This window comes from Lissotriton vulgaris, chromosome 4_1, assembly GCF_964263255.1.
Source record: "Lissotriton vulgaris chromosome 4_1, aLisVul1.2, whole genome shotgun sequence".
Classification (NCBI taxonomy): Eukaryota; Metazoa; Chordata; class Amphibia; order Caudata; family Salamandridae; genus Lissotriton; species Lissotriton vulgaris.
In genome coordinates this window covers 584,445,192-584,473,040 of record NC_141691.1, presented here as the reverse complement: position 1 = coordinate 584,473,040, position 27,849 = coordinate 584,445,192, and the positions used below count along the sequence as shown (strand labels likewise).

Here is a 27,849-nt window from a genome sequence, read left to right as displayed (position 1 = left end):
GCCTAAATTTGAAGAGGTACCACTCGAAAAAGCAGGCTTTGAAAGTGATTCATCAGTTCCCAAGGTACACTTGGATAAAGTTTAAATATTATGGACAGGCCTGTAAATAAGGCTTCTTATGGCAAAGGTCGAAGAAACTTACCAAGGCTCACATCCCTTTACAAGTCTAATAGTGGTTGTGCAGCCTGGCAATGCGAGAGACAGCATAAATAACGTGCAGCTTTTACCTAAACCCCCAGGAACGCCTGCAATATCCTGTATAAAACGAAATACAGGTGATCTCGATTACCCCTATTTCAAATGTCAATTGATTCTGCATCTGTTGGTGTGAAAATGCAGCAAATATCAACAGGCTCTTTTACTGAAAAATGTGTGTGAAACTGTTCCAGCTCAACATCATGTCAACAAAAGCCACCTTGTGTACTGGATCGAAGCATCTCAACGGGTCTGGATCAAACATAGAACTATCATTCATAGGTGACTTTTACTGGTCATCGGGAACAAAAGGGGGTGCATTTTCAGTTAAGCACTTTATGACCTAAAATACTGGTCTCACCTGCTTGAGTCAGAACATGGGGAATCAGACAATGATTTTTTGTTGGGGTGGTTTCCTTCTACCAACCAGGACTCCACCTAAGAAAGGGTAGCCTTCTTCCATTTGGAGCTTTTATGCCCAATCGTGATAACCTATAGGCTATACAGGTAGAGAGAAAAGGGGCAAAAAGACTTTGAGCAATTTAACTTCATCTGTCTATAAGCGCATTGTACAAAAGGACTTTGCTTTTGCTTGTGCTTGCCTCATCCATTGAAGAGATGTTGCCATCGCGGGCCGAGTACCTCCACCAGGCAAGGTTTAGGGTCACGTCTGCTGTGCTTTAATAGCATTTATTTTCTTATATACTGTGCTATGGTTGTCGGAACGGCCAGTTGGATCCTGTCCTCCAGTGTGAAGTTGTGGACTTCTAATCCTTCCATGCTTGACCAGCATTTCTGTCCTTGCATGGCCACATGTTTGTAAAGGAGGTAGTGGCAAAAGATATTTCCCCAAGTTTTTCTACAGTCACTGCAAAAGTCACCACTTCTTCTTGGCCTTCAGAGATAAAGCACTCTTTTTAAGAAGATGTTTCTTTATGGGTAGAGAAGGTGCAGTTCCTGCTACATGGTTCATGGATGATGACATGCCACCCCCTGTCCACGACTGCCCCAGCCCCACTGGCTGAGATAAACAGACCAAGGGCCTGCGAAAAACACAACAGCACTCCACACTGAAAGAAGATCTGCAGTTTTTCCTCTTGTGGACTGAACCAGCACGCAAAAAAAGAGGGCTGGCCAACACACACCCCCTGAAGCTTGCTACATTGAAACAGTTGCGGTCTAGAATGCTGCAACTGCACCTAATAAAACAAGTTGGAGGCACAAGTCATGGGGCGATGCACCGCGTAGGTCTTGATGTCCATGCCCCCTTAACAGTAGTAATAAATGGTATATAATCACACTCTGCACAACTAGATGTGTGGTTTATGCCACTTGATTTTTTTCATCTGCAAATATTTAACTACAACAAGCATGCAAGGAGCCATTTGTCAGCGAAAATAAAAACAAGGAGAGCTGCGCCGTGAAATGGATAAAAAAAAATTCTTTTTAAAAAGCTCGACAGTGGTGAGCGCCACTGCGAGCATATGTTTTGAATTGCCTTAATAATTCAAAACATATGGCGTCTGGTGCACGTAACAGACACCAATAGGCCATAGGCGGAGCTACGCGACCGCCTATGGCCTATTGCGTGTTCTGTTTAAAAACAGCACGCACCCGAAGACCAATGAAATGGACCTTGGAAATCCATATGTGGAATTTCAAAGTCCATTTTCAACACGCCCGGAATAGGACTCTCGCTCTGCGAGACACTGCGCTTGCGCAGTGTACGCAGAGCCAGAGTCCTAAAAAGGGCAAGAGTGCTGAAGCAAGAACTTGATGAAGCAATATTTGTTGTCAAACTAAATTATACTAGTCGTTCTGAACTCTAGCATTTTCGGTAGTCTGATTTAGGCAGCAACATGTAAGTACTTGAATGTTTTTTTGCAGCGGTCACTAGAGATAAGGGGGAAGAATAAAAATTGGGTAAAGATCAGTATCGTTCTTGGATTGGGGGCAGCCAAGCCTTAAAAGGGTTCTTGTTTTCCTCGCCTTGAGCTGGGAAGTGTATTTATCAGTTTTCTGCTCGTAAAATTTTAGTGAAAGGGGCCCACACAGCCGGTGCACATTGTATTGTTTCACCAGACCAGTGCATTGTATGTATACCAACATAAAGTATTTTGGCATATGTAATGTCTCTATTGGTGCATTCTTTACAAGAAAAAGGTGAGCTACTTTGCTAGCTCCCCATATGGTTCACAAATAGGGTGAAAATAATTCATTCATATTGCAGTACGGCCTTTCAGTTCCTGGAGGAGAATATTTTACATTCTCTTTGTCCACCCTCTCACTACCTTTGTGGAGCTAAAATATAACAGGCACAATGCATATAAAATTCCAATTCAGCAAAAACAATGTTCAACCGGTGCTCCTTGCAAAAAGTTCAGTTTCAGCCTGTATAAGGTGATGCATACATCCACATAATGTTCAGTTTTTGTTCATTTCAATTAACCCAATTATTCATATATTTTGCAATCTGTTCCTTCCTCCTCGGTCTTCAATTCTAGGCAGAGCAATTTTAAGATCTAATTTAACCCGCTATATATTTTCCTCCGAAGTATCAGTAGTGCATTCCAGTTTTGAGATTCAGCTTCACGATTCAGTTTGCTTTATGCTGATGCACTTTTACTGCCAAAGTTTGCACTTTATTCAACATTTCTTTTCAAAATCCCCTAATTTTCTACAGAAAAGGGGCCAAAGAATTGCTTCTTGCGGGTTCTAGCTTTCATATGGTACTCACTTACAAGCAGATGAATGAGCGAGGCCGGCTTAACATGAATTAACTTTGAAAACCAGAATCTTCTTGTTTCTTTCCTGTTTCCCTAGTACTGTGAACAGCAATAGTTCATTTTTAGAAATAATTAAAGTTTCAAGTATGATTTGCCACATCAAATAGTAAAATTAACCTTCGTTCTAGAGCCGAGAGCTCTGCTTAGATTACGACTCTCAGCGCAGCAATATCTATGTGTCAAAATTCTGTGATTTTCATTCTGGGAATTAGAAAAGGGAAATTATATTAGTAAATGCAGTATTTTGGGCACCCAAATCGAAGTTACGAGCACAAAATACTTCGAGAATCAGACACTTCTTGATTTTTTCACAAGCATACGCATGGTCTATTGGAAAGCTTCTATATTTCAAAAATGTTCAGCACCAAATTTCTTATTGAATATTTCAAGCCTTTCTTGTGAAAGATGTCATCCTTGTGGATCTCTAGTAGCAACCAGTAAACATTAGTATATGAATTATAAAGAAAACACAATAGTACCATGTACAAGTGTTTGCCAATTGCAAAAGTAACATACAGAAAGTAATTGATTATAAAGAATATTTTAAATTGCTAAACACTAAAGCTCAGAACAACAATTCATTGGTTCCATCATAATCCAAGAGTTTTAGAGACACACAAACAGTACAACATGGGATGAAGCACAAAAGTTATTTCACCTGCAATTCTAAGAATAATGTAAACCAAGGAGTTATACTTACGAAACAAATTTTCCAACATCCACCTGTAGCACAGGATCTCTCAACTGCACTTCAAGGATTAAATCATCAGCTTGCATTTCATTACCAGCCTGTACAGGGTGGGGCGCAAAGATTCTAATAAAGCCCATGTAGCTGCCTACAATTATTTTATCTGTTGTGGAAAAAAACAATCAGTTGAAAGGGACATCTTGATGACAAACACAACGTAATAACTCTAACCACATACCAAGGTGTTTCAAAGTAACTCAGCTCTGTGTGTGTTTTAATTACATGCTATATCTAATGTAGGCATTACAACTGGCGAGACTAATAAGAAGTAGAGAAATACATTCAACGTCAACAAACTATAAAATACTGGAGCCTTTCACTGGTGAGGAACACTGTTAAAATAAAATGATTTACACCAGAGCAGGGGAAGTTAAAATCGTGTCAAGATGTGTCTGCTGACAGAAGAAGACAATCAAAAGCTTCAGTCGGATAGAACACATCCATTCTTAAGGTCAACACTAGCTTGGAAAGCAACTCAATACAGATATTTTTAAATGTTTAAATACTAAGTGAAAGAAGCCACCCGTATGTGCTTTCTTATGGCCAATCCATATGACAAAGTATAAGTTCAGGGTCCAGCATGGAACCTGGGAAAGTCTCTTTAAAAAAGCACATCGTTCTGTTGACTTTCCTATCAACTAATTTAAAACTGTAACACACGTGCATAGCATTTAATTATATGTGAATATAACTTGACAGTCTGTATTAGAAATTGTATACAATTTTTAAGAAAACTATTACAGCAAGAACGTGATTCCTTTGTGTTGCAATGAATTCAAACTGGGAGTTTCAGCATGGCACCATATGCTGAATACATCTCTTGTTAACTTGATGTTTGGTATCATGTACAAAGGCTTGATCTAATCCTTAGTGTTTGCAAATCTTCTAAAATCCAGATATGACGATCATATTAAAAACCTAGTAAAATGTGTGTATACAACTAAAGTGTGAATTACTTTTATGAATCTTTTTATCTTATAGCATAACTGATTCTCAAAATGCACGACTGAATCTTTGGAAGTGTTGATAAATTATTTCCCTAGACTCCATATGTTACTACTAGTCTATTACATATGTTTAGCTGATGTGGGAAATACAAATTATCTTTGGAACTTAATAATGACCCTTTCTTTTGCAACACTTCCTCTAATGATTCTTTGCTGAGTAGTCAAAAAGACTGAGCTACAGCGTTACCTTGATATATATGTCAGGAACTCATGTGATTCATGTAACGATTTTCAGATCATATATTTATGAAAGCACATGAGCATACAGTACAATATGGTCACTTCTTTCTAGACCTTGTCATCGCAACAGAGCTCCTTAACCTATAAACAATGAACATGCTGGCCTGTATAGAATTTGAACATATGGAGTTCCTAAACCTTTTGGTTTGGACACAACAGCAAGCAACTGAAATAACCCTCGGTAAGAATTAGTTATGCTATTATAGATCTGCTCGAAACTATTTATTTTACGGATCGGGTGCAAGGTTTTCTGACTAATCCAATTATTTATTCTTTACTTACAATGCAAGAGGGATGTTGCTGTAGGGATGTAAAAGTCACCTGAATGCTTCTGGTGTGCCGTGTCTGATTTGGTTATTGTACATTCATGTATTGTCGTTTTTGTTCAATAAACCTATAAACTGATCATCTTGCTGGCTTTTAGAGGATTCTCTCAGGTTACGATAGGTGTGCTCTGAGGTCTAGGAGGCACACAAAGAGCACCCCACTTCCACCGAGTGGCCACTGCCCTCACCTGTTTCTGTGGGATTTGTTGTGGTCGCAGTAAGCTATTTAGTGAAAGGACAGGCCTTTTTGGCTGTTTGCTTCAGGGAGAGTTGCCTGCTGGCCCCAGTCTAAAAAGCGTCCACTCTCCCTTAACAAGCGCCTTCTGCTTCCATGTGTGTACTGCATAGGAGGTGTAGGGGCATATCTGTGTAAGAGATTATTGAGTTTAAGCACTGTGATAAGGGCTTTGACTGGAAACACTTTGACTCCTTTTGTGTATGGCAACTAACAGAAAATGATGGATGATTGTTGTGTGAGGCTCCTCAGGTCTCTGTTGACCTGGAGTTGTGCCTCCTGCCTGTTGTAAAGGGATACAGTGCTCTGGCGAGTTAAGAGTGGAAGTGGGGCGGAGCTTGCTCGCGACCGAGATGGCCACTTGATCTCCACATTGCCGACACAACATCCTGACATAATCCTGCAGTTTCCACAGACATAATAGCTTTCTGGCCGATCGACTGCCGTCGGACACCGCCAGCTACACATCAATTGAATCCAGGTCCTCCTGCCTCACCCCAAACTGGAGATATTGCCGCAGGCATAAGGCGCCCTGCTGGGCCTGAGATCCCCGGCCTAGAGGGGAGCGGGAGGCAGGGCTGAGTCGGAGTGCATGTGGTGTATGCTTGTTAGCAAGCACCGGTGTGCGCGGCCTCAGGCATTTGATCCCTGCTGTTGCACACCCCGGGGGTTTTGGAGACAGCAGAGGCATTGGATAATCTGCTGCGCATGCACCGCTGACCTGCCGTGGGAAACCGCCTGTTAGAACTGGGGGTCTCTAGTTGGCAGAGGTAGGTACCACTGTCCAAATAGGGACCCTTGCTTCTAGTCAGGGTAAGGAGGAAACCCTCTGAGATAACCCCTGCTCACCCCCTTGGTAGCTTGGCACGAGCAGTCAAGGCTTATCAAAGGCAATGTGTAAAGTATTTGTACCAACACTCACAGTAACACAGTGAAAACACCACAAACTGACTCCAAAACAGTTTAAAAAAATAAAGGTATTTAATCTAAACTACACAAGACCAAAACGACAAAAATTCAACATACACAGTTCAAGAATGTGGTTGCAAAAGACTTCTTAAAGTTGCGATAAAATAATCCACAGTTGCGTGAAAAGTTCACAGTGCATCACGTTTAGCCAACAGTACCTTTAAATGCGATAAAGTTCCAAAAAAGAAGCTGGTGCAGTGGAAAACAAGCGATGCGTCACTCCTGAGCCCTTAGGGAGGCGATGCAACAACCCCACTCGATGTAGCGGGCACGTTGGGGTATCTCCGGTCTGCACAGGAAGGGATACGATACCTTGTATGTATTCCGGTGCGGAGGTTCCGTAGTGAAAAAGCTTGCAAAGGCACGATGCAATGATCTTTGGAGCTGCGACGATCTCCGGGGCGACTATGCGCGGTCCAGCGGCGATCTTCCTCTCACAGCTCCTCAATGCGATGGCTCTGCGACCATGCTCGCAGCGACGTGATGCGGTCCGCAAGCAAGCGGTGCGACGATCTCACCCACTGACAACAGGCTTTGCGACAACACTCGCAGCGATGGTAATCTTCCTGCACTGTCACCAAGGGGCGCAGTGACGGAGAAGGATTACGGCGCGTTACCACGGACCTTAAGAGTCGCTGGTATACAATAAAGCAGTTTACCAATGGACTGAATCTCTACTGTGCATATAAATTAGGAAGTAACAGTACTTAGTCCCTTCGCCGTCAGCCCCAATCAACTTGAGATCTTCTTTTTAATACGACACATAGATGAATTGCGTGAAGTTCCACTGAACAAGGACACACTGCGACCACCTTGCCATCAATACGGATGAAGTCCTGAGTCTCACATGCCTTTTTTGCTCCCATTATGAACGACGCTATTGATGCTGTTCAATTGATCTGGTCCTTCATGTGACCTCTATAATCGCACTTTAAAAAGGAAAAATACTCATTGTGCTCTTTTGTTTTCTGTCCTGTCTGATCCCCGGGTTCTGCACTAAATGGTGAACAAGGTCCTGATGAAGGTGGCTTGAACCACCGAAACGCGCGTAGACCTGCTACAAGGGCCGTTATTCCTTTCCTGTAGCCCTTGAACAATTTTAGCTGTGTGATCTGGCTAATTGTTTACCAGTTCCTTTTTTCATCAATGTATGAGGTTTGATTGTAGTATGCTTGGTAGCACGAGAGTAAGTTGGTTGTATGTCTGACACCATGGGGTATATATATTTATTTGTTGCTTATTTTTATGATTCTATTATGTCTTTCATGAATTTGTATAATTAATTGATGTGTTTTCTATAGAATTGCTTGATTTATAACGATTTTTATATGAATTTATATTTACAAAAAAGAGAAATAATAAATACAATTTTTTGAATGATTTCTGTTTAGTATTACCTTCCTTCTGTCACTAGTCTTTGATATGTATTGATGCATGCACACAATTGAAGTATATGGCCATTGAAGGGATTTTTTTCTATTTCTAGTTTCATTGTTCCTCCCCTCTGTCCCTTGGCCACATTCGCTCTTTGAGGGGGTCCCATTGTACATGTTACCAATCTTCCTGCACTGTACTGGTGCGTCCCGCAAACGAAGGATGCGACGACTCTGGCAGACGCAACTAGCGCTGCGACGATCTCGGCCTTCGTAGCGGCGGGAATTTCCTCGCACTGACGGGGATGCGCTCCGCAAGCGAGCAATGCCACAAAACTCGCAGAAAGCCTTTAAAATCTTGGTTTCCAGCTTCCCAACACAGGTACAACTTCCAGAGGCACCACAACTGGCCCAAGCACTCTAGGAAGGACAGAACCCTCTCAGCAGAGTTCAGGGAGCCAGCTCTTTTCAGGCCCTTTTGGATTCTTTCAAGCAAGGGGACACAGCACAAAGCAAAGTCCTTCCCCTCTCCTTGGCAGCAAAGTAACAGCAGGTTAGTCCAGGGGAGCAACAGCAGGACAGTCTTCCGTCTTCAGTTTCAGCTTTCTCCTTGGAAGAGGTTCCTTCTTGATTCCAGGATGATCTAATTTTCTGTAGTCAGGGGTACTGTACTTATACCCCTAAAAGTCTTTGATCCCTTTGTGCAGAAGGGCTCTGAGCCCCGTCTGAACTAGTTCTGGGTGTTCCTTGAGCACTTTGTTTGAGGCCTCTCCTTTCCTTTCAGGGAGAGGGGCAGGGTCGTCAGCCGCCCAGCAGGAGGTGGAGCCAGCATTGTGGGAGGCAGGCACAGCCCTATTCAGGCCCAGTTGCTATCCCCTCCCACCACTCCAGATGCAGATGCAGTCATTCAGCCTAGGGCTGACTCAGCCAGCATCCTGGGGGCTCCCAGCCTCTTTCACTCTTAAACCAGACAGTCAATACACAAACAGGCCAAGGCACACAGAAAGGTCAGACAAGAGAACAGCAACTTTCTAAAAGTGCTGTTCTCAAACACAGGATTTAAAAACAACCTTTCCTAAAAGATGTGTTATTAAATTCTGAGTTCAGGGATACCAGACTTGTATGTCCTATCTTGCTCCTATGCAACATTATGCTGGTAGCCACTGTAGCCAGCATTCCCCATGATAGCCTATGGGGCAAGATAGCCTTACAATAGTGAAAAAACAAAAATGGCTGTAATTTACTACCAGAGCTTGTCACCTGCACTCGTACATGCTCTACCCTTCACCCTGCCCAAGGGGGTACCTTGGGCCTTCCACAGGGGTGACCAATGTGTACAGGATGGGAAGGGTTAGGCCTGGCCAGTGGGGACACTGACCAGGAGGACATGGCAGTTCACAGACTGCACACAGGCACTGCGGTGGCAACCCTGAGACACCATTGTATGGCTACTCATGTGGGTGGCACAATCAGTGCTGCAGGCCCACTAGTAGCATTTGTTATCACCAGCCCTGGCACACTCAGTGCACTTTACTAGGGACTTCTTGGTGACAAGTAGCCCAATCATGGATAACCAATCACAATATCAATCTACACAGGGAGCACTTGAACCTTGACACTGGACAGCAGTGGCAAAGTGCCCAAAGCATCTAAACCAGCAAAAACGAAATCCAGCACAGCATCAAAAATACAGGAGGTAGAGGCAAAAAGATAAGGGGAAACCGCGCCAAAGATGACAGGTCTAACACGTGTCCCCTCCAGCTGAAAGTGGGGAGAACTACCCACACTCTTGGGAGTAATCTTCACTAAGGCGGAAAAACCTGGACAGACCATCAGCATTGGCGTGTTCTCTGTCAGGGCGGTATTCCACCGTAAAGTCCATTCCCTGTAGGGAGATGGACCACCTCAACAGTTTTGGGTTCTCACCCCTGATCTGCATTAACCATCTGCCCAGACCACAGCAAAAGCTTCATTTTCAATTGCACTCCACTTCTGTTCCCTGGGGAGTAGCCTCCTACTAATGAAAGCTACAGGTTGGTCCCAGCCCTCGTCGTTGATCTGCTAAAGTACTGCTCCCACACCATGATCTGAAGCATCTGTCTGCACTATGAACTCACTGGAGAAGTGAAGTAAGCCCACACAAACCACAAATGATGAGACAGGTATCATTTATTAGCCATTAGTCACTGCTGATAAACACTGAGATCACTGATCCCATCAGCGTGAGAGTTGAAATTTTAAAATATTTCGATATTTTTCTTCCAAATTCACTCCAAAACAATTCAGCAGCTTGTACACATGTGGGTTAGGTGACTAATGGCCAGTCCTCGTCGCCAATTTGAAGTAAGCCCACACAACCACAAATGATGAGACTGGTATCATTTATTAGCCATTAGTCACAAGAGCTCCCAGGAACTGACCAGCGAGATCCTAGGGCAGTATTCAAAGCTAAACATTCTGTATCCATAGGAATGGACATGACCAGATAATGTTCTAATAGAACATAGACATAGAAGAAAGGGACTAGATTACTACAAGCAGTCGGGTGTCTTGAGCACCGGTGCTGTGCACATGGCAGTCTTCAGGGCATCAAAAGCAGTTTGTCAGGCTACGGTCCAGTTCACTTTCCTGGGCAGCTCTGTCAAGGGGCAACAATGGTGCCATATCCCTTGACAAACCGTCTGTAATACCCGGTGAGACCTAAAAAGGCTCTCACCTCTGTCTGGGTCTTGGGGGCTCCCAAGCCAGAATGGTATCAATCTTCGCCTGTGGGACGCCACCTGGCCGCTCCCTACCTGGTGTCCCAAGTACACCACAGATCCCGGCCCTATCTGGCACTTGCTGGCCTTGATAGTGAGGCCTGCCCTTTGCAGAGCCTTCAACACTTCTCAGAGGTGTTGCACGTGTTCTTCCCACATGGAGCTAAACACAGCAATTTCATCCGGGTATGCGGCGGGGAGTTCCTCCAGCCCAGTCAATACCTGGTTAAGCAGTCTCTGGAATGAGGAAGGGGCATTCTTCAACCCAAATGGCATGACTCGGAACTGGAAGTGCCCCTCTGGTGCAGATAGGCAGTACCACGGTGTGCCAAGTCAAATAAGAGGAGTGCTGCCCTGGAGCGGTAAAGCTGGAGAGACACAGACTAGAGGTGGAACTGGGAACACTACAACACTACGACTCGGGCAGCTGAGTACAAAACCCTACATGACCAGCGGTGGTGCCACTGGTGGCGGGGGAGGTGCCTGACTGCTTGTCCGGCTGCTCCATTCAGCCCCAGACCGCATCATATCTAGTTTCAGTAGACTGGGTTGCTGAAGAAGCCAGAGGTGCAAGGATCCTGCCTAATCCACGCTGGCACAGGCCCTAGAGGTGGCAACACGCAGCCATTAGACGGCTGTCTTTACATAGAGGAGATCATGGGCAGAACAGAAAGAACGCAGCCAAAGCTCACCTTCGAGCAGAAACGTTCTAAATCACACAATGCCACTACTGAGGAAGTCCCTAGGACGCCACCATCTGCTGAAGGCGAACCAGACATCAGGAGCATGCTCCTCTCGATGGAGAAAAGTCTGCAGAATGGTATCACCTCCTTAGGTACTAAAATGAACGCCCTTTCATACCGAATAGACAGAATGGTGGCACGTCTGGATAAGCATGTGAAGAGACTGGATATGTCGGAACGGAGACTCGCGGAGGTGGAGGAAGCGCAGAACACACTGGACTCCAACCACAAACAACTTGGTAAGGTCATGCGGGTCCTGCAAGACAAGACCGAGGACTTGGAGGCTTGCTCAAGGCGCTGTTACCTATGAATTACGGGCCTACCAGAAACTACTCCTACAAGAAACATGGAACACTTTGTTGAGAAGCTACTGGTGAGCCTTCTGGGGAAGGCGTCTTCTCCAACATATTCGTATTGGAGAGAGCGCATCGTACTCTGGGACCTCGGCCGCCACCAGGCGCTCTGCCACGCCCAATCATAGCGAAACTGCTCAACTACCCGCAGGGATGTGGAATTCCTATGACTCCCAGAACATATTGTTTGGGGTCAAGGGTAACAAGTTTTCATGTGTATTTTGTCCTTGAGACAAGTAGTCCCAACCCCTGCAGCACAAACCCTTTGGCTGCCAGTTTGCAGTACCACATTATGGATCAGGGAAGGGCACTATCTGTAGTTAAGGTAATATTCTTGTCTATATGTTAATGCTGTTCAAACTTGTATTTATGGTTTGTTAAATGAAAACCTTTATTATTATGGTGAACAGTCTAAGTATAGGTTGTAAGCTCTGACTGCACTACTGACAGTGGTTCCAGTATAAAATCTGTACACACATTTTCAAAGTTTAGCAATATGAGGCTGTGTATAATGCTCCCAGAATGCTCTCTGATTTGATACAAATATTTGCAGAAGCTTGAAAGCAAGATAGAAGATTCTCTGCTTTCAAAATAAAATGTTCATAAAAAAATGAAAGCAGGAAAAAAATGGTTTGCTAAACTACTGTAACATTTCAGTTACCATTTCTTTGCAGCATCATTTAGTAAAATATGTTGATGCATGCTAGTATTTCCCAAAAATATTCATAATGGAAAATTAGTGTGACCAGTTTCAATAACATTATGGGAAACACAAATAAACAAGCATTGGCAACGCCAATAGGTCTGAAATTGGTGGTCAGCTTTTTCAGTTTTGTCAATGTGTGAACTGTTTTGACATGGTTTTTGTAAAACCTTAGTGGTGTGGGAGCTGCCGGGTCCTCACCATTATAACAAACATTGGCAAAAGCAGAAATCGTTTTTGGTCTAAAAAAGCACTCACTACCACCGTATGTACTGGCACTGACTAAAACTACCTTCGTTGCCGATATGCTCCTTGTGAAAGAGCAGAATGCTGTCACTCACAGTGAAGCCAGTAGATACAGAGAGCGAGAGGCAGAATTTTAATAATCACAAAAGGTCATGGTCAACGCCCAATTATTAAATAAAGTCTCAAAAGTGCACCCATGTTCTATGTCCTTGCATTAAGTGCAGATATACAACTTTGGGGAATTTCGAAGAATTTACAGAAGTAGGACATGAAATAGTACTCCTAGAAAATAATTGGGAACTGCATTTTAGCATAAGCAAATATGCATGTGTAGATTTGCTCATGCGAAAATCTGAGTGTTTCAAAGTTCACTTTCCCTTCAACCACTTTTTTCCCACCTCTGGAAGGTTTACGTCTGCCATTGTCAGGAGTAAATTTCCAACATTTCTCCGTATGGGAAAAGATTAGAGATGAGTTGTTGAAAAACCTTGAAACATGCAAGGTAGTAGGTTTGCAGAGACTCAAAAGGGCATTCTAACCCTGGAACTATTGCTTACCACTACCTTCAGCCCTAGTATATAGATCTGCGGGAACGTGTCAACATAAGGGGATAGCAAGTATTCAAACACTACTATGGTGTGAGCCCTGGCATAATCAGAGAGGCTATATCACAGCTCTCAAATAATGAGATTGCTGCCATAATTTGTCCCTGCACTACGTGGCGCCAAAGGGACAAGTGGATTCTGCTGCAGGACAAGTAGATTTATGAAGCAACCTGCCCTATGGACAAGTAGATATTTTATCAAATTCAACACCCCTGACCAGGACAGGGATGTGGCTTTGCGACTGGCACAGGAGAAGCAAGAATTGGCATTTGAGGGCGCAAAGATTTCAATTTTCCCGGATTTCACTGCTCGGGTGCAGGAAGCATGTAAACAATTTGTACCGATGAAAAAGCAGCTGCGCGATCTGGGCCTGAACTACACCATGCTGTATCCCGCAAAACTCAGAGTGAACAAGCAAGGGCGCTCCAACATCTTCACTGACCCGAAGGTTTTACTGAAGGCACTGAAGGGCTAGTTCAAAGAGCAGTGTCAGAATCCGGAACATCTACTACTGGAAGAAGCAACGGGAGGATCGCTCGAGGAGCAGGATTGATCGCACTGTAATTGCTCCCTGCTGATAAGTATTAGGGGAACGCGAGAATGTGGAGGTGTGGGGGGTGATGGCGGGGATAATGCTCTGGCTGCTTGCTGACTTCTAGCGCCGTGCAAGCAGTAAGGCCAATTCCAGAGAACCTTCTAGGGGAGTGCCAGGACTGCATTTGTGACACCAGTTATATGAACACTTACGACATGATATGTGTACATAGCTAGGCTGTAGGGTGGCATGAACCAGAAGGTAACATAGACGTGTACTGGTCATATTGGGGGTATTCCGGTATAGGTGGCCTCCTCTCAAATAGCAGACCAAAGGCCAGGAAAACAGTAGAGACTGTTGTCTTATCGCTCAGTCCTGGTTAGACACAGAGCGAATTAAAGTGGAGGCTGAGAAAACTCTAGTCGGCAAGCGGAGGTTGGGGCGAGAGATTATTAGCACTTGAAAGTTTATTGCTCACAGAGTGACCTCTGCCCACGAGTAACACTCACCAGATCTGCGACCAAGCACAGGGGGAGTGTTTGGGAGGAGAGGGGGAGATTTCTGGGGGGATGCTGCGCGACCGAGTTGTGGGTGGTCTGCTGTGGGAGGAGGTAGGGGGATGAGGGGGTAAGGTTATGTTGTTTTTCGTATTCACATTGCTAGTTAGATGTTTGTATGGTATATATTATATGCGCAACCTACGAATGTCAGGATGCATTACTAGTTTTGAAATACATGATGGCGAATCCTAACTGGCCTGCGGCACCGAAGGCAAAAGACTCCCTCCGCGCGCTGCCGTGGAACATCAGAGGGCTTAATGACTCCCGCAAATTACGAAAAGTACAGAACTTCTTAACACGTCATAATATTGATGTCGCCCTACTGCAGGAACAACAAAACGTAATAAGTGCCAATACTGAGCAAAACTTCAAAAAAGACTATTTATACCAGAACCTATGATTAAAACATATAGGTCCACATTTTTATTATTGCATCATCAGTTGCTTTATTTGACAACTCTCTCAATTTACCAAATAATACTTTCTACATGTGTATCAGTAATAAATACAAAACAGAGGGATTAAGCTATATACAAAAAATTACTTAACATCATATACGACACCAACCAGACAATCAATGTAAACCTTCATACAAACCTCATACAGATTTGGCCATACACTCATACCAAGCACTCACACCATCTAGAAAAAACACCAGAGCAGGTGGTAAATGGTTTTGTATATCCACAGCCCTAGTTGAAAGTGATCTTAATCCCAAAGTCAAACGACACAAAACATCATATATATTTCTAATGGAATGTAAAACTGATTCAGTGTAATCAACAGTTTCTACATCTCCCGTCCCAATCACTATGACAATGAAACGATTATACTGTGTAATTTGTTTGACAAGGGAACCAAAAGGGGTTGACGCGTCTCAAACCCAACTGTTCGTCGGGTTCTCATCAGGACCATAACAATCTTCCTTCCTGGTCTGAGATAAATCAGTGACTCCACACTTGAAGATAATAGCGTTCAATTGATGAACTCAACTCTGTGAGCCCTGTTGTTATAGGTGTCAGGGTGACCTCAATCACATGTCACGGAGCCGTTGGAGTTGCCAAAAAACCTTCCGTTGTCCTCGGAAATTCTGAAAATAGTCTCTCTCCCTCTTGAAACAGCCGCAAACACGTCCTCTGAGTTAGATGTGCAGCGGGCGTTCCCGCAATGGATGCTGGGATCCACTGCAGGAGACACACCTTCCACTGCTTAGCGCGATGTTGCGCAGCAGGAGATGGTTGGGCAATGTAAACGCTTCCGGCTTCACCACACACGCTTGAGGGATATTGACCTGGGTTAATCCTAGATCCGATTACACGATGGACCTTCAGATTGCGGACAGCGACGGCCGATATGTAATCTCCAGATGCCTGGGTAGGGGACTAGATTTGTTGCTCGTGAATGTTACGGCCCGAACTATGACTGCCCGGAATTCCATACTAGAATAGTACACACGATAAATGGTTGTGAGTATACACATAGGCTCTGGGGCGGCGAATTTAACCTGGTCAGAAACCCCAAACTAGATAGATCCTGAGGCTCGATAAGGGGTCCAGCAGCGGCGGCTAGGACCCTAGAGAGCGTTAAGATTACCAAAGACCTCACGGTGCTCAAGTGCTGGAAAGCGGCACTGCAGTATACGAACGCAAACCCTGCATACGCGGGCAACATCCCGTTGTTAGGTATCCCATTAGCGAGCGGCAGGCTCACTAACCACAAATTAGCCCCCTTGTTAGATGCGGGTATTAGCACGGTGGCGGATCTATTCGGAGACGAGACACTGCTCTATCATGACACCTTTATTAATGAAATGGGAGCCCCAGCACAGCTGTATTTAACACATGCAGCACTGTTTCAATACATAAAAACGCATTGGGCTCCACAGAGGAGAGAACCTCCCAATAATGAGCTGGTCAAAATGGTACATTATATGGGATGGGGAAGACACTTAATCTGAAGGTATACACTGGTATTAGCTCCCATACCCGGGTCCCCTTAGATACACTGAACACTGTGTGGGTGGAGGACATAGGTAGAGACCTGACGCAGGGGCGTAACAAACACCCCCGCAGCCCACGCATTGCGGGGGGCCCCCAGGGTCCAGTACTGAAGGGGGCCCCCCGGCCCCCTCAGCTCATCTACAGAGAGCTGTGAGAGAGAAAGGCTCTAAAGCAGCAGCTGCTGTGCGCAGCCTGCCCCGACCTCCTAGCGCTGACCCAGGACTGAAGAGAAAACAATGTTTCTCTTCAGTCACAGCGCGCCAGAACACCGGAAAAGGGATAGGGGTGGGGGCCCCGCCCCAGAGAGAGCATTTTCCATAGGGCAATGCAGCCCATAAGTGAACGGACGAGGCAGCAAAATGGTCGGTGCCCTCAGGTAAGCAGAATTGCTAGACACTTGAACCTGGCAGATACATTTCAGGCTGAAAGTCCTGATCCACAGTGTGGCACCAGTTGAGGAACAGCTTTGTATATATTTTAGATGGATACCTCCCCCCGGGTGAATCTCATGTATGTCAACTAAAGCTACACTTTTCCACTAGAGCTACTGAAAGTATTGGCAAGCGTAAAGCTCTCGAACAAAAACAATTCCATTTTCTTTCTGCGAGGATCAGAGAGGTCATTTTAAAGCACCACAGTAGCGAGTTTTGAGAGGTTTTTCAAGAAAATGATGCACCGCTTTCTGCTCTAAAGGGCAGCTGTTTTAGATAGTAAAGTTTGTTTGTGTTGTACAAAAACACTCTCTTGAAATAACTACATTACTTTCCGTGATGTTCCATACCCCTTAAAGCTATGTGTTACACGTTTCCTGGAACAATTAAGATTTTTTATTGTGAGGGCGTCACCTCGCTTTGGGTCGATTAAGATAGCAGACATGTACTTGCTCCTTGACTGATGTTTAGTTCCCGCACAGCATATACCACTAAAGTTATATTTCCTCTCTTCATCTAAAAGGTTTGCTTGTTACTTGAATACATATTTCTCGGTTTCAGCCCAGCAATCCACAAAGTGTTGCCTAACTTAGCAAGGGAATGTATCATTTTGTGATGGTGTACCACTTTGTACCATGCCAAAACACAAGGAATTCACCTTTTCAGTGTTTGGTAGCATTCTCTTAGGCTGCATGTGTTGATGGGTAATGATCTATATTCCTTGCCAGTACAAAAGGGGGTGGTGATGGACGGAGCATCTGAATCAATCAAACACTCACACCCAGTCAAAAGATCTGGGTTTAATCCATCACCGTTCTTTAGCCCACTCTGCCACCCCAGTTCAGACATGGCTATATGCAAATCAGTCTGACCCTGTGCCTCATGGGAACAGTCCAGCCCGAACTGCCAAGCCATGTCTTCCCTGGACCGGAAACAAGCTTCCGAAGACCGGTTTCTGGCATTCCAGCCGTCTTCAGCCCGGCTTGCTTGAATCCAGTGGCAAAGTGAGCAAGGGACTCACGTCTTAGCATACCCTGCCACACTTATGGCGGCCAAAAGCGGTACAAAAGGGGGTGGTGATGGACGGAGCATCTGAATCAATCAAACACTCACACCCAGTCAAAAGATCTGGGTTTAATTCATCACCGTTCTTTAGCCCACTCTGCCACCCCAGTTCAGACATGGCTATATGCAAATCAGTCCCCCCTTTTGTAGCGCTATATTCCCTACCAGACATATAAAACTTGTGTGACTGAAGTGACAATTTTAAACTGAGCACACGAACAAAAACGTCAACAAATAAATGTAAGCAACTTAGACAGGATGTGCGATGGATGGATGGATCATTCGATCTATATGTGCAGAATGTCCGTGTAACAGTTTTTCAATGAATTCTGCACCATGTACTGAAACCATTGTCATGCAATCCATAGGCATCCAATCTTGGTAAAACAGCATAGCAGAAACAAAATAACGTGCATATGTACATCGGGGAGCGCGGGTGGAAGAAGCTATGTGGGGTAAATAGGCGTGAATGTATTCCCTGGTCTGTGTACTGTGTAAATCGGGGATGCTAAAACCAGTCGAGCGTGACATTTATATGTTGCGATATTGCAAGTAGCCCTCATTGTAAGTGCTCTAGCTTAGTGTGTCCTTCAGTTCCCTATTGGAATTTGCACATTGTGACCTTGAAGTCTGCATGGCTGCTTCGCCTAACTGTGCCTCCTCATCAGCTGGGATTGGCCCGTTTAGGAAGTGTGAACAAACACTTGTGTTTATTATTTGCTCGTGTAGCAGATATTGTGTGGAGTTAGTATTTGATGGGCGGCCACGGTGGTCTGCACACGCATTACAATGTCCTGCATATGTAAAGCATTTCAAAATACCCTGATAGCTGCAGTTGAAAAACCTTGGTGTGGTAAAGTGTTTACAGTTGGTGTCCTGACCACCCCCTAACCTTGAGCTATATAGCACATGCACGTGACTTTCGACAAGGTAGAATAATTAATACAAGCTTAATTTGTGTGTGTTTTAGAGCCCGTGGCCTCCATGCTCTCTGCTCTGCATTGATTGAACCCTGATGGTGCCTTTTCACAACCCTAGAGAAAATTCCTGTTGGCTGATTGCAAAAAGTTTCTGCTAGACGTAGTAGCTACCATATTGGTTTTTTTGACACCTGATGTTTTCCTGGGGAACATCAGTGTATTTTCCAGTGTACTTCCTTTTAAATCTCACACTCTGTAGCTGACCCGAGTAAAAACATTAGTAAGTAGCCAGATGGATTTCCCATCAGGGATTTTCCATCTGAGAATACATAGATATTTGTGAGGTATTGTATTGTGCTTACGAATTTAAAATGTTTCCAGACGACAGTGTGCTTTCAAAAAGTTATTTATATAAGAACAATGCTGCCTTTTGAGTCACTGTTACTCAACATTGCTTTTGATAGTTGTATTTATAAAGGGTTTTACAAAAAGTGAGTGTTCAAAAATGAATCGCATGCCTGAATGACATATATAGATATACATATATACATATATATATATATATATACACATATATATATATATATACACATATATATATATATATATACACATATATATATATATATATATATATATATATATATATATATATATATATATATATTGAGATATCTATTATCTCATTTAGCAAGCAGTGGTTTATGTCAAGGTGATTGACGTCCTAAAATTATCATATTTATGCAACAACTGTTGTTCCTCTAAACATTATAATTAACCAGAATGAGGGTGCAACATAATGGCCTGTGTACCTTGCCGGTAATTTACCCATGCCCCCCCAGAGAGTGAGAGAGAGAGAGTGGAGAGGGAGAGAGGCAAGTGGAGAGACAGAAAGTGGAGAGAGACAGTGGAGAGAGACATTGGAGAGAGAGAGTGGAGAGAGAGAGTGGAGAGAGAGAGAGAGTGGAGACAGTGGAGAGAGAGTGGAGACAGTGGAGAGAGAGTGGAGGGAGAGAGTGGAGGGAGAGAGTGGAGGGAGAGAGTGGAGAGAGGGAGTGGAGAGAGAGAGAGAGTGGAGGGGGAGAGTGGAGGGAGAGAGTGGAGAGACAGTAGAGAGACAGTGGAGAGAGAGTGGAGAGAGTGGAGAGAGTGGAGGGAAACAGTGTGGAGAGAGAGTGGAGAGAGGTAGAGAGAGAGTAGAGAGAGAGAGTGGAGGGAGAGAGTGGAGGGAGAGAGAGTGGAGAGAGAGAGAGAGTGGAGAGAGAGAGAGTGGAGAGAGAGAGAGTGGAGAGAGAGAGAGTGGAGAGAGAGAGAGTGGAGAGAGAGAGAGTGGAGAGTGAGAGGGGAGAGAGAAAGTGGAGAGAGATTGTAGAGACTGTGGAGAGAGAGTGAGAGAGTGGAGCGAGACCGGAGGGAGGGAGAGAGTAGAGAGTGGAGAGAGAGAGAGTGGAGAGACGGTGGAGAGAGTTGAGAGAGAGTAGAGAGAGAGAGTGGAGTGAGAGTGGAGAGACAGAAAGTGGAGAGAGACACTAAAGAGAGAGATAGTGGAGATAGAGTGGAGAGAGAGTGGAGGGTGACAGTGGAGAGAGAGAGAGTGGAGAGACAGTGGAGAGAGTGGAGAGAGAGTAGAGAGAGAGTGGAGTCTGGAATGAGAGAGAGTGGAGAGAGAGAGAGACATATGGAAAGAGAGTAGATAGAGAGCGTGGAGAGAGAGAGTGGAGAGACAGAAAGTGGAGAGAGAGAGTGGAGAGATTGGAGAGGTTGGAGAGAGAGAGAGAGAGTGGAGAGGTTGGACAGAGAGAGCGGAGAGAGCAAGAGAGTGGAGAGACAGAAAGTGGAGAGAGACAGTGGATCGAGAGAGGAGAGGTTGGAGAGAGAGAGTGGAGAGAGAGTGACAGTCGAGAGAGAGTGGAGAGACAGTAGAGAGGGTAGAGAGAGTAGAGAGAGAGTGGAGAGACAGTAGAGAGAGACAGTGGAGAGAGAGTGAGACAGTGGAGAGAGAGTGAGACAGTGGATATAGAGTGGACAGAGTAGAGAGAGAGAGTGGAGAGAGAGTGGGGAGACTGACTGACTCTGAGACTGAATACCGACTGACTGAGAGACTGACTGGCTGAGAGACTGACTGGCTGAGAGACTGACTGAGAGAGAGAGACTGACAGAGAGAGAGACTGGCTGACAGAGAGAGTGAGACTGACTGACAGAGAGAGAGAGAGAGAATGACTGACAGAGACTGCCTGACTGACTGAGGTAGAGAGGTACTGACTGACAGATAGAGACAGAGACTGACAGAGAGAGACTGATTGACTGCAAGAGAGACTGACAGAGAGAGAGAGATTGACAGAGAGAGAGAGAGAGAGAGAGAGAGAGAGAGAGAGAGAGAGAGAGAGAGAGACTGACAGAGAGACTGACAGAGAGAGAGAGACTGAGAGAGAGAGTGAGATAGAGGCTTACTGACGGAGAGAGACTGACAGAGAGAGAACCTGACCGCCAGCGAGAGAGACTGACTGACAGATAGAGACTGACTGAATGACAGAGAGAGAGAGAGAATGACAGAGAGAGAATGACAGGGAGAGGCAGAGACTGACAGAGAGAGAGAGAGACTGACAGAGAGAGAGAGAGACTGACAGAGAGAGAGAGAGAGAGAGAGACTGACTGACGGAGAGAGACTGACTGAGAGAGAGAACCTGACCGCCAGCGAGAGAGACTGACTGACAGATAGAGACTGACTGAAGAGAGAGACTGAATGACAGAGAGAGAGACTGACAGAGAGAGAGACTGACTCACTGAGAGAGAGAGAGTGAGAGAGAGACTGTGATGAATTGGGGTCACAGTGTGTATGAAGCTCTACAATGCCTCTTAAGATTGCTATTGTCTACTAATAAAAATGTATTATCAAAATGCTCTTTGTCGTTACATCTGCTTTTGAAATACTGCATTGTCGCATTGTCTAATGGTTTAAAACGTAAACAAGAAGGAGCAGTGGATGCACTTTTGTCAAAACTGAACGATGAGTGGGCCCAATGTTGTATACCATGACTGTAGTTTGCATCAGGAAATCCACCTAAAATTGGGCAATCTTCCCCGGCCTACTGATGGCAGGGACCCTGTAATGAATGGAACACCACCTATGATAGCCTGCTGGCAGACAAAGCACAACCTTTAACTCCACCATCCAGTGTTACTTATAACAGCTGTATTGGTGACAGTGGTGTAACAATAACCCCGCATCCCCTGCAGTACGGCGGGTCGCTGGACTGAGAGCTCTAGACTGGCACGGAGAATGGGAGGGGGGCCCCCTCCATGTAGTTTGCAGGGGGGCCCCCTCAAGTTTCGTTACGCCACTGACCTGACGAACAAGGAATGGTCGGCAGTAATTGAACATCTCAGGAAAGTCTCGAGAAATGCAAAATTTAAATTTATCCAGACAATGGTATTACACCGAGCTTACCTGACCCCAATGAGACTGGATAGAATGTTTTCCCAGACGCAGCCCTCATGCCCGAGGTGTATGACAGAAGGGGTGGACCTACTCCACATGCTATGGGAGTGCCCGAATGTAAGGAGATACTGGGACACGGTTAGAAGAATAACTGGGACAGCTGTACATCACGTAATCCACAATACAGTAGAGGAATGCATATTAGGTCTCCACAAACATTTATCCAAACACAAGGTACAATACCGATTCATAGACCTTGCACTAATACTGGCTATCAGAACAGTCACCATGAGATGGAAGTCACGTAAACCCCCAGATGTATCCAACTGGTATATGGAAATGTTACGGTGGAGCTGTGCGGAGGGTGCAGCGTTGCGCAGAGAGGAAATAAGAGGGCTATGGAAAACACCAATAGCGCTGGATTGGGAGGCTATGTTAGAGGAGATGAAATTAATTGATGTAGACCAAGAAGGCTAAGTATTTTATGAAAAGTGGTAATGTGGGGTGCCCATGCCTCGAACGAATTGTATATCAAGAGGAGTTGTATGGCTATGCATGCATTACTTAAGAATGCATGATAGCAAAGATGGTTCACACACATTCTTCGAAGACAGATTGAGACCGGGGGTTGCTAGGTGGAGGGGGTGGAGTTGGGTAATGGTTATAAATAATAAGGATTATTGTTGCATGCACAGCCCAAATACATGTAAGATCCACGGCGATTAAAAGAAATGCAAATAATGGCAATTGTTTGTAACGATGGTACTGATATAGATGTGTAAAGCAAATGTCGTACACTAATAATTACGAGACAGAAAAAGTATGAAGATTGTATGCCATGTTGATGTGTGTCAAAATTTGGAAAACTCAATAAAATATGTTTTTAAAAAAAAAGATTAGCAAAGACCTGTGTGACGTATGGAGAGAGCGCTATCCGGAGAGGAGAAGTGAGGTTGCACACATTACTCCGCCTATCATAACCTACATATGCGCATAGATTTCTGGCTGGCTTCGACCTCCCTAGTGGGCCAGATCCGTACTTGTCAGATACTACCCCGCACCCTGTCTGATCATTCACTACTTTTGCTGATTCTAGACACACCCAAGAAAACAATTCCACCATTCACATGGCTTTTTCCCCTTACTCTTTGCTTGATCCCCTCTTTAAGGAGGAACTGGCAGACGCAATAGACTCATTCTTTGTCCCTAACATAGGATCGGTGGACAGTTTCCAAACGATATGGGAAGCTTTTAAGGTGTATATTCAGGGGGTGGCCATGGCCAAACATTCGGGGGTCCTCCGCTCCATCAGACAGAGGTTGGCACCCCTGGAGCAACAGCTTAAGGACCTAGAAACACAACATTTGGCCGGTGAAGACAAAGGGGTTGTAGGGGCACTTACTAGTGGAAATAGAGGACGCAGCTGACAGCAAAGTGAGGCTTTTGGGCAAGTATGCCACAGATCGCACCTATGGGGATGAGGACAGACCTGGATTGGTCCTAGCGCACATTTTGAAATCTAAACGTAGTAAAACCGATTGGAAGAAGGCGAGATTTTGAACGAAGAAGTAAACATTGCGAACAGGTTCCAACAATATTACTTGGAATTATACGCCTCCCACTCTAAGACATGGATGATGAAATCCTAGACTGCTTAGAACGTATTAAGCTACCCTTCCTGTCTGACACGCACAGAGAGTTCCTTATGCTCCCTATCGAAAAGGAAGAGATAGTGGAGGCGCTGGCAGGAATGAGAGCCTCCAGTACCCCGGGGACGGATGGCCTTACCGTGGGATTCTATAAGGCCTTTATTGACCTGTTGCTACCTCACATCTCTGTGCTGTTTGATGACCTATGCATAGCGGGCAAGATGCCCCAAACCATGAGGGAAGCGGTAAAAGTTGCCATCCCCAAACCAGGAAAACCTCTGGAGGAATGCGGCCCATATCGGCTGCTCTTGCTGTTAAATGTGGACACCAAGCTGTTCGTCAAAATTCTGACCAACCGCTTAATGCTGCTGACCCCAGAGCTGGTTGCTCCGGAACAGGCGGGGTTTATACCTGATAGGAACCTCACTTACAACCTGAGAACTGTATTTGGTACCATGCAACATGTTAAACAAGATACTAAGGCTGTTGCGGTCTTCCTAGATATGGAGAAGGCCTTTACTCTGTAGAATAGTTCTTTATGAGACAAGTACTGATGAGGATGAGACTCGGCACAGTCTTCTTACAATTAATCGGTGTGCTGTACAATGCTCCCACAGCACGCATTCGACTAGGGAACCTAGTCATAGAACCCATAGCTATCTCCAGGGGAACCAGGCTGGGGTGCCCATTGTCTCCAACGCTATACGCCTTAGTCGCCGAACCATTGGCATGTGCGCTAACATAATATCACGGACACAGAGGTGTACGATTCCCGACCTAAGATAATGTCGTCTCCACGTATGCATATGACACACTGCTGTATGTAAGAGAGCCTGAAAACAACCTATCCCCAGTCCTCAGAGAGGTGGTCCACTACGGAGAGCTTTCCGGCCTGAAAATCAATTGGGCTAAATCAATAGTATTCCCGCTTACTCCGGTTACAACACAATTTGAGATGGATTATCCCCTACAATGGTCAGAAGATTCAATTCGATACCTTGGTATCAGACTGCACACTAACTCGGAGATTATATTCCTAGAGAATTATGGCACAGCAGTAGCAAAATTGGAAGATGACATTGAAACCTGGATCAAACCTGGATCAAATTGCCATTGTCCTTAATTGGTAGAGTCTCCCTTATGAAAATGGTGATACTGCCTAGATTCCTGTTCTTGTTCTAATATCTCCATTGTGTAGCTGCGCTCCTTTTTTGCCAGAATAAACTCATCACTGATACGATTAGCATGGGCGGGTAAGCAGGCGAGAGTTCAATGGCGGGTCCTGCCTTTGCCGTATCACTTGTGGGGATTGGGCGCACCAGACCTCAAATTATATTACAGGGTGGTGCAAGGGGCGTACGCACTCAGTTGGATCCACGGAGCAGCAGACATACCGTTTCTTCGCCTTAAAAGGCTCTTTACCGAACCTCTCCCTCTCCCTGCCACGATTCTCGAGCCAGTTGATCACAGAATGGAAATCTTAGACTCCCTCAATTCGACACGGCACGCTTGGCACTGCTTGCTACAGTTGCAATCTGGGGCACTGCTTTATTCCCCAAGGATGCCAATTGATTGGATGATCTGGTTGACTCCCTGCAGAGACAAAGGAGTTGTGCGTGCGCTGCAAGCTTTAAATATCACCAAGGTGGGGGATATGTTTGCGGACGGGGTTGTAAAGTCATGGGACGAGGTCACAGACATAGCTGAGGCAGTCACCTTACTGAAACGCTTTCAATTCCACAGAACGCATGGGGCGTTACACCAGCACTTAGGGGATGACATGAACGAACCACCTGAGGTACTAGAGCTCTCATACATCATTAAAACTAAGTCAGCCAGGAAGATTGTCTCTAACATTTACAAGCTGGCGATGTCTCACATAGCTAACCAGTACACCAAGGCACGGCTGGCATGGCAAAGAGACCTTGAGGTTGCCATTGACGACGCTATGAGGTATTACTGTTGCACCAACACAAGACGCATTTCTCTGCACGGAAAACATAGGCTTATTCACTTTAAATACATTAACAGAGCGTACTACACACCGGAGAGATTGCATAGATACGGGTTGAGGGAGGACGCAACCTGCAACAGGTGTCATTCGCCGACGGCAGGCTTTATGCACATGGCGTGGAGATGCCCGGGGGTGTCTAAATTTTGGGGACAAGTCTTTCGAGAAATAAGCACCATAGTGGGCTCGGAGATAGCCCTGATCCAGCGGTGACGCTGCTGGGTTACTCTATACCACTGCCCAGGGTAATACGTAGGCTAGCAGACATGGGGCTTCTTTTGGCAAAGCGCAGAGTGGCAATGTGCTGGATGAGGGGCCCCATCCCCACGATAAAACAATGGACACACGATATTCTATACTGCTGTACGCAGTCGGAGAACTTTAGCGAACTGCTCCCTCCCCGAAGCAGGCCGAAAAACTTCTGGGGGCTCTACACTACATACTTATTCGCAAAGGGGGAGAGTCAGTCTACCGAGACGACGTCAGAGTCGGTTGACAACGTGAATAACTCGGCTCTGTAAAAGGTAGTTGGGGCAACACAAAGAGCGATCGCACATATACCTCTGGGGAATTGGGAGGCTTGCAGACTTTTAAGCAGTTTATTAGGCCCTAGTGGAAGAACCGATTGAACCAAAGACGACTAGCAGAAGGAATAAGGTACAAGTTAGTAATGAGATAAGTACAGTGGTTGAATGTATGCTTTCCTGACTGTAGCAAACTACGCTTACAAGATAATGTTTGTTTGTATTTTTTATATTATCAATATTTACTGAAATACACAAGATGTGCTTTATTGTACAATATGAGTGATGCACATAGACGAGCAACGCTGCCTCCCCGAATGGTTGTTGGCAATCAGCTGTGTAAAGAGCATCCTACCAATTAGCCGCCGCCAGGGTTGTAGGTGTATGGCTGTGTATATCAGTGATAAATTCATGCAATAAAATTGTTTTACCAAAAAACAAAAAAACAATAAAAAGAGTTAAGAGTGGAAGGCTTTCATCCCTCATAATGCTACAATGACTTTGCCAGAGTTCTCCTCCTCCTCTTCCTTGATTTACATCTCTGTGAAATGCGACCTGCAGCCTGTGCTGGATGGAACCAGTCTCAGAGAAGCTCCTGTTCTCCGTGGCCCAGGCACCAGCTGGTTATGAAGTGTCCATGCAGCCTGCGACTGAGGGACCTCTTCCCCCAAAATATAAACATTGAGATGACTAGGCAGCTCTGAATGTAAACACAGGTCATCTTTACCTGTATGTTGTTCCAGGATTTCTCTACTTTCTATGTCAGTGCTGCACATCGGAGTAGCAGAGATGTGTGTTACAAGGATAACCTTAGCTAGCAGCTACCTTCTTTGCCAACCTTGGGATAAGTTTAGTATCAGTAACTGAATAAGAGATGCTGTGTCTGTCTTGTGCGAGGAAGGCTTGCCTTTGAGAATAAGATGTTAGAGTGGGTCTTTTTTGGAGTATTTATTACTTGCCAGGAAGTTCAGAGCAAAGCTGTCCCATGAGGATGCTGTGGCACTGTGCCATCTCCAGAGAATGAGCTCTCCTCACCCAGGTGCTTCAGGAAATCACCAAATGCCATCTGTCTGCATTGCCTGTAGTCAAAAAAAGAGCTGTCATCCCCTACTGTTTGTTGATCAGCCTGCTTTGGCCCTAGCCAGTCCACTGTGCAAGATAACAAGTGTGTAGCCAGTATGTTCTCCAATTGTCTCCAGCAGCCTTCTGGATGGCGTTGACTCCAGCTCCTGACATAGAGATTTGGAGCGGTATCTGGGAGATTGTATTCAAGAAGTTAGTGAACTCCGCATGTGAACACCAGATACAATGTCTCTGGCTTTGCCTTTGCTAGGGAAGGCCACTTGCATCCCCTGACATTATAAAAGTCCTACAACAACAGGATTCCCCATGTTATAGGGCCTTCAAGGCAGCAGAACCAACGGTTG

General features: G+C 45.1%; 1 protein-coding gene across 4 annotated transcripts in view; it reads right to left on the bottom strand.

Moving 5' to 3' along the window:
• The window catches only part of BBS9 (Bardet-Biedl syndrome 9), a 2,055,975-nt gene that overhangs the window by 1,869,347 nt on the left and 158,779 nt on the right, over positions 1-27,849 (bottom strand). For all 4 annotated transcript variants that reach the window (XM_086964810.1, XM_086964812.1, XM_086964809.1 and 1 more), the window contains exon 3: positions 3,682-3,832. In XM_086964810.1, coding sequence (XP_086820936.1) covers positions 3,682-3,832 — 151 coding nt within the window. The remainder of the gene's footprint in view (positions 1-3,681; positions 3,833-27,849) is intronic.